This window comes from Scomber japonicus, unplaced genomic scaffold (assembly GCF_027409825.1).
Source record: "Scomber japonicus isolate fScoJap1 unplaced genomic scaffold, fScoJap1.pri scaffold_465, whole genome shotgun sequence".
NCBI classification, from domain to species: Eukaryota; Metazoa; Chordata; class Actinopteri; order Scombriformes; family Scombridae; genus Scomber; species Scomber japonicus.
This window is the reverse complement of record NW_026518532.1, coordinates 28,938-35,843: the sequence shown is the minus strand read 5'-3', so window position 1 is coordinate 35,843 and position 6,906 is coordinate 28,938. Positions and strand designations below refer to the sequence as shown.

Here is a 6,906-nt window from a genome sequence, read left to right as displayed (position 1 = left end):
CTTAAACACATGGCAATAGATACAGAGATCATTTGTAGCAGCTATACAAAAGTATAACATTTCAACATATTTTCATTTTTGTGCATTTTGGGCCACTTGAGTAGGAAAAGTCATCAAATTTCAAAATAAAAGTCATTTGGGGTTTATTTCACAAGCTGTTCAATTTGACCTGAAAGCAGCATTTTAAAGGAGCCAGGAGTGTTTTTGCTCCTCAATCCTCTGAATATTCCTGCTGTTCCTCCCCATACAGGACGATCAGTGCCCTCCTTTGTGAGCGACACGAGCACAGCCGTAGCCAGAGCTCAGAGAAGCGCTGTTGGCTCGGCTCGGCCCTCTGACTCGAGCTCTCTGGGTAATCTTGTAACTGAAGGTAAAAAAGAAAAAAAACCTGAAAGAAGGTTTTTTTTTAAAAAATTGGCGAATGCAGTCTACTCACCACACTGGGTGGTACTAAATCACTAAAATTACACTCGGGTTGACAATTCTGCACGAATAAAAAAGTTATTATATTAAAAAAACTATTTAACTTTAACTTCTAATAAATTACTCATAAGATTACTCATTGTCTCATTTTCACGTTTTGCCTCGTATGTTTTTAAATCTTTCTGTCTCCCAAATTGTGATTTAAAAATGACAACACAGACATAAAAATGCCTCCAGTTCAAGTATTAAGTTTCTTCTCATTGATGTCAAACATATGGCCCGTGGCCCAGAACCGGCCCGCCAAAGGGGTCCAATCTGGTCCACTGGATAACTTTTCAAAGAATGAAATTTTCAGAAAAGTAAGATGCAGTCAGATGTTTTTTTTTTTCCCACTCTGACCAGAAAACTAAATTATAAAGAATTAAAAGAATACAATACAAACATATTATTGTCATATTTAAACCATTTATATATTAAACATTGTGTAAAATGTTGTCAATTAACAACTTTCAAATTGTTTCAAGCACTTTTTCACTTGAAATAAGAAGCTCAATCTGCTGTGGAGCAAGTTGTTTTTTTTTAAATACTTGTTACAGGAAAAAATAATAAATGAGCACTACACAGAAAATAAACCTGGGAAGGGACTAGAGACACCGAGATGCAGAACTTCAAAAGGTGCACAACGGCGTCGGGGCACCGGCATAGTTACGGTGTGGAGGTTACGTAGAAGCATAAATCAGCCTTAACCATGACCTCTGACCTCTGCCCTCGTCTCTCCTCCAGGCCGCAGCAGCCCCAGCCTGGACCCTCTGCGAAAGAGCCCCTCCCTTGAGCAGGTGATCCAATCTGCGTCCGCCCCGTCGGCCCCCGCTGCCGCCGCCGCCACCACGGCTCCGGCCCCTGGACTCGGACGCAGGAGCCCGGCTCACGCTCGCACGGCCCCCTCCGCTGGCCAGAGCGGCCCGAAGCCCCACCACCACCACCAGCAGCAGCAGCAGCAGCAGGACGGAGTGGACTCGAGGAGGGGTGAGACTGTCAGGGGAGGCCGAGGCAGCAGCCAGGGCTGGCCCGCACCCCGAACCATCTCCGCCTCTCACATCAGCGCAGTAGATCGGGCTTCCACTGCAGGGCTTCCCCACTCCATCTTTAGCCACTCAGGTGAGAGCCGCACTCTGCTACGCTCTGGGCTGCTGTCGTTGTGTTTCTATTTGTTAACGTTTTGTTCCAGATGTCCCAAAATTTGAAAGCCCGTTTTTTTGTCTGTGAAGGTCGGACGACAACTAGAGCTGCTGCTGCTGTCGTAGCTCATTCAGTGACGAGAAATCAAATTAATTACTGTTTCCCCCGTTACAACGCCGTTAAGGTCCATTTATGCTCAACCTTAAATACGGAGCCGGATACAGACGGAGCCTTCTGTCCGTGCAGAAGGCTCCGTCTGTCCTCAGTTACTTTTTGGGAGAAGTAATGAGTAACTATAATTAACCTTTGTGTCGTCCTTTGACTGTTCCTTCTTTCCTTCCTTCCGTCTGTCCTCCCTCCCTCCTTCTCTCTTTTTTTCCTTCCTCTCTCTTTCCTCCCTTCCTTCTTTCCTTCCTCCACCCCCCTTCCTTCTGTCCTTCCTTCCGTCTGTCCTCCCCCTTCTCTCTTTCCTCCCTCCCTTCCTTCCTTCCTTCTTTCCTTCCTACATCCCCCTTTCTTCTTTCCTTCTTTCCTTCCTTTCTTCCTTCCTTCCTTTCCTCCCTCCCTCCCTCCATCTCTTTCTTTCCTTCATCTCTCTTTCCTCCCTTCCTTCTTTCCTTCCTCCCTCCCTCCTTCTCTCTGTCCTTCCTTCCTGCCTTCCTTCCTTCCTTCTTCCATGCCCCTTCCTTCCTCCTTCCCTCCTTCTCTCGGTCCTCCCTCCCTTCCTCCTTTCCTCCCTTCCTCCCTTGACTCGCGGACAACAGGAGGGTTAATTACTTTTTCAAAGTAACGTACCCAACACACTGCTCATGACTGTTGCCGTTATTTTTTTTGTTGTTGTGGAAGACTTAAAAAAAAAAAAAAAAAAAAAAAAGGACTCTGCTGTTCCAGGCACAGATCCAGTCCAGAAAATCCCCAAACCAGAGAGCGAGCAGGCGCGAGGTGAAGGCAGGGATACCAGTAAACGTTCCACAGGTTAAACCCTCCTCCCTCCTTCGTCCTTCGTCCTCCTCCTCCTCTTCCTCCTCCTCCTCCCTCGTCGTCTGCTCTGAAACCATCCTCAACAGCCTCGCTCCATGCTCATTAAGACTCTGCATGCCTTTACCTGCCGGACAGTGTGGAGCCCATACATACTCTCATCCTCGTCGCCCCCCCTCGCCCCCCCCCCCCTCCTCCTCCTCTTCTCTGACATGTTTTTCTTTGCTAGTGAACATGTGTGCAGATTATTGACATGCTGTTCATGTCAATGGACTCGAGGCGATGATGATGATGATGATGATGATGATGCCGCCTCCCCTCTGTGCTGTGGTGGTGCTGTTGTTGATTTTTTTTTTTTTTTTTTTTTTTTTCTCCTCGTAGTAGCTGAGAATGATTTACTGCATTCTTCTCCATGTTGGATGTGATTTTTTTTTTTCTCTCTCTCTCGGCGTACAGCTAACATCTGAAGCCAAGCTGCTGTTTTTTTAACGGCACTTTGCTCTCCGCTAACTCATTTTTGGAAAAGTGGATGTTTGTGCATTAATGTGATTTTGTTTCTTTTTTTTTTTTTTGGTTCTACATTATCTCTTCCAAGTTCTTCAAACTTTTATTTTTTTTTATAGATATTAAAATAGCAGCTAATGTTTTTTTTTTTTTTCTTTTTTGTTGTTCAGCAGCTGCAGGCGCCCCCGGTAACCGGCGCGGTCGAGGCGGCGGACACCGCGGGCGAGGACGCTTCAACGTGCGCCGAGACGGACCCATGAAGTTTGAGAAGGACTTCGACTTCGAGAGCGCCAACGCCCAATTCAACAAGGAGGAGATCGACAGAGAGTTTCAGAGCAAGCTGAAGTTGAAAGGTAGAAAAAAAGAGCTTCAGTAGTGGAGGAAAAGAGGAAGGAAGGACGCAAGGAAGGATTGAAGGAAATGAGGAAAGAAGTATGGAAGGAGGGGAAGAACGAAGGAAAAATTAAAGAAAGAGGAAAGAAGGAAGGAACAGTAAAAACAGACGGGGTCATTTGACCCCGTCTGTTTTTACTGTTCCTTCTTTCCTCCCTTCCCTCCTTCCACCTGTCCTTCCTTCTGTCCTTCTGTCCTTCTTCCCTCGTTCCTTTTCTTCCTTCTGTCCTTCTTTCTTCCCTCCCTCCCACCTTCCTTCCTCCCTTCCTTCTGTCCTTCTTTCCTCCCTCCTCCCTTACCTCCTTCCACCTGTCCTTCCTTCTGTCCTTCTTTCCTCCCTTCCTCTTACCTTCCTTCCTCCCTTCCTTCTGTCCCTCCTTCCCTTCCTCCTTCCTCCCTTCCTTCCTTCCCTCCTTCCTTCCTCCTACCTTCCTCCCTCCTTTCCTTCCCTCCTTCCTTCCTTCTTTCCCTCCCTCCTTCCTCCCTTCCTCCCTCCTTTCCTTCCTTCCTTCCCTCCTTCCTTCCCTGACTCGAGGACAACAGGAGGGTTAAACAAACAATCATCAAAACGTTTCGTGGTTAACCGTGGCTTATCTCTCTCTCTCGTTACTCAGATGAGAAGACTGAGAAGCCGGAGAAAGCGGTGAACGGAGAGGATAAAGGCGACTCCGGTGTCGAGACTCAGAACAGTGAGAACAACGCCGAAGAAGAGTGCGACCCGCTCGGCCCCAACTGCTACTACGACAAGTCCAAGTCCTTCTTCGACAACATCTCCTGTGACGACACCAGGTACGACAAATCCTCCTCCACTCCCAGAGAGACATGAGAGTAACGTCACTGTAACTGTGTTTGGAGCTCTTTCACCTCTCAGGACTCTCACTGTAAGATAAAATAAAAGAATCAATGAAAGAGCTTTTTCTTCTTTTCTCTCCAGGAAAGCAAATGACAAGTCTGGAGTCTCAGGATTCCCAAGGTAAGAGTTTATCTCATCATGTAGAAGCAGGTTTAGATTTAGAAACCTGCTTCATTTCTCGTCCATTCGATTTAATTAATTTTCTCTCAAAGCAGCAGCCTTTTATCTGCCGCTTAACGCAACACACAGCAGGAAGTATGCAGAGATATTAGAGCTGAGCGAGTTACCATGACGACAGTTCACACATCACTTCCTGGTTTTTAATAATTAGTCAGTAAACTCAGCATCGTCTGACGCAGGCTGGAAACTCTGCACTTTTATTTACAGTTAAAACATTTCACCGTGTGTTTCAGCTTCTGTTAAACTAACGGAGCTGCGGCGGCTTCCTGTCTAAGCTTTTCAAAATAAAACCTTTGTTATTGTGCGCTATCTCATTATTATTATTATTAAATTCCCCCCCGATTTTATTAGTTTTGCGATCGTTTGGCCCCTAAATCCTAATCACGATCAAATTTCAATTAATTGAGCAGCCTTAGGTTCAGTATTAATTTAGGCTCCTGACTGACTTGAAAAATCACGAACTTGTCCTTTAACTTCCTCCTTCGTGGTGTTTCTCTTCCTGCAGGGAGCGGAGGCAGACCTGGGCGGAGGAGAGGCGGATGAATGCCGAGACATTCGGCATCCCTCTGCGTCAGGGTCGAGGCCGCGGAGGTTACCGTGGACGCGGCGGGATGGGCTTCCGTGGCGGTCGGGGTCGTTCGGCTAGCCGAGGATCCTTCGGTCCGCCACAAGGGGGCGGCGGCTTCAGGGGAGGATACAGAGGAAACCAGGCCGGCCGCGAGTTCGCCGACTTATCAGCATACAGGGTAAAAATCAGTTAGGAGTTAGGAGAGACACAGGGGGAGCTTCCTTCCTTATTTACTCCTTTCCTTCCTTTCCTTCCTTCCTTCATTCCTCCCTCCTTACTCCTTTCCTTCCTCCCTCCCTCACTTCCTTGCTTCCTTCCTTACTTACTCCTTTCCTTCCTTTTTTCATTCCTCCCTCCGTCCTTACTCCTTTCCTTCCTCCCTCCCTCACTTCCTTGCTTCCTTCCTTCCTTACTTACTTCCTTCCTTCCTTACTCATTACTTCCTTCCTTCTTTCCTCCCTCCCTCCTTACTCCTTTCCTTTCCTTCCTTCCTTCCTTCTTCATTCCTTCCTTCTTTCCTCCCTTCCTGCTGTCCTCCCTTCCTTCCTCTTTTCCTCCCTCCCTCCTTACTCCTTTCCTTTCCTTCCTTCCTACACTCCTCCCTTCCTTCCTCTTTTCCTCCCTCCCTTCCTTCCTTCCTTCCTTGACCTGAGGACAACAGGAGGGTTAAATTGAAAGCCAAATTAAAAAGATATAAGATAATAAAATATAAAATGTTAATTAAAAACTTTATTTATTTCACTTCTAAATATCTGTTCTTCTTTTTCTTCCCCCCCCCCTTTTGTGCTTTTTCCTTTTTTCCAGAAGGACAACAAAGTGGCAGCATAGTCCGCTCTTCAGACAAGGTGCAACGCTCGGAGAGAAACACAAAAGGAGGAAGAAAAAAAAAGAGAGAGAGGAAAAAAGAAAAGAAAGAAATCTGTTTTTTTTTTTTTTTTTTTTTTTTTTTGGGTTGCTACTCTTTTTTGACTTAAAGAAAACAAACAAACAAAAAAAAAAAAAAAGAATGAAGATTGTGTACTTAGTTGTATATTTGTCACCAGCACTGGGTAGACTGCTTGAATGCAACTTTAATTTTTTTTTTTTTTTTTTTTTTTTTTTTCCATCTTTCAAAATAAAATGATGGAAACAACAAAAAACACACACACACAACAACAACAACGTCAGAGAGAAAGAGAAAAAAAAAAGTCAATCTTTTCAAAATAAAAGCTGATTAATTATGTTTAAATGTCATATTTCAGATATTTCAGACGGATTGTTAGTTTTTTTTTTGTTTTTTTTTTCAATGATTTATCTTCTCAGCCCCCTTTTCCTAAAACAACCTGTATTTGATAATATTTTATTAGCCGTCGAGGGTCGTCCACGTAAGTTCTTGACTGTGATGCTCACTGACATAGCTTTATTTGGGGAGGGGGAGGAGAGGGAAGGGGGGGGGTTGGTGGGGTTGTCCTATTATAATTATTATTATTATAAATATATAAAGTAACTTCAGCACCAAAATTAGCCCACAGGGTCTCAGTTACACCTTTCTCTCTCTTAACATGTATTTTTCTACTATTACACACCTTTAATTCATCCTGTTATCGTAGTCAGCCCTCTCTCTCTCTCTCTCGCTTTCTCTCGCTCTCTCTCTCGCTCTCTCTCTCTCTCTCTCTCTCTCTCTCTCTCTCTCTCTCTCTGCTCTCTCTCTCTTGCTCACTCGCTCGCTCAATCGATCCCTCCTTCCTTCCTCCAGTGGCAGTGTGCTCGTGATTTTTTTTTTAAGATCATCTCTCACTCGCTCGCTCAATCGATCTCTCCTCCCTCCCTCCCTCCCTTCCTTCCTTCC

At 45.4% G+C, this 6,906-nt stretch overlaps 1 protein-coding gene across 1 annotated transcript; it reads left to right on the top strand.

The window, feature by feature from the left end:
* Nucleotides 1–250: 250 nt before the first annotated feature.
* On the top strand, nt 251–6,044 carry LOC128354700 (protein LSM14 homolog A-like; the record flags this gene model as incomplete). The annotated part of the gene is made up of 7 exons (XM_053314877.1): nt 251–370; nt 1,207–1,581; nt 3,255–3,437; nt 4,092–4,266; nt 4,412–4,450; nt 5,016–5,256; nt 5,883–6,044. Coding segments are annotated over 7 exons (1,157 nt in total), but the record flags the coding sequence as incomplete, so codon positions are not given.
* Between the last annotated feature and the right edge of the window lie 862 nt (nt 6,045–6,906).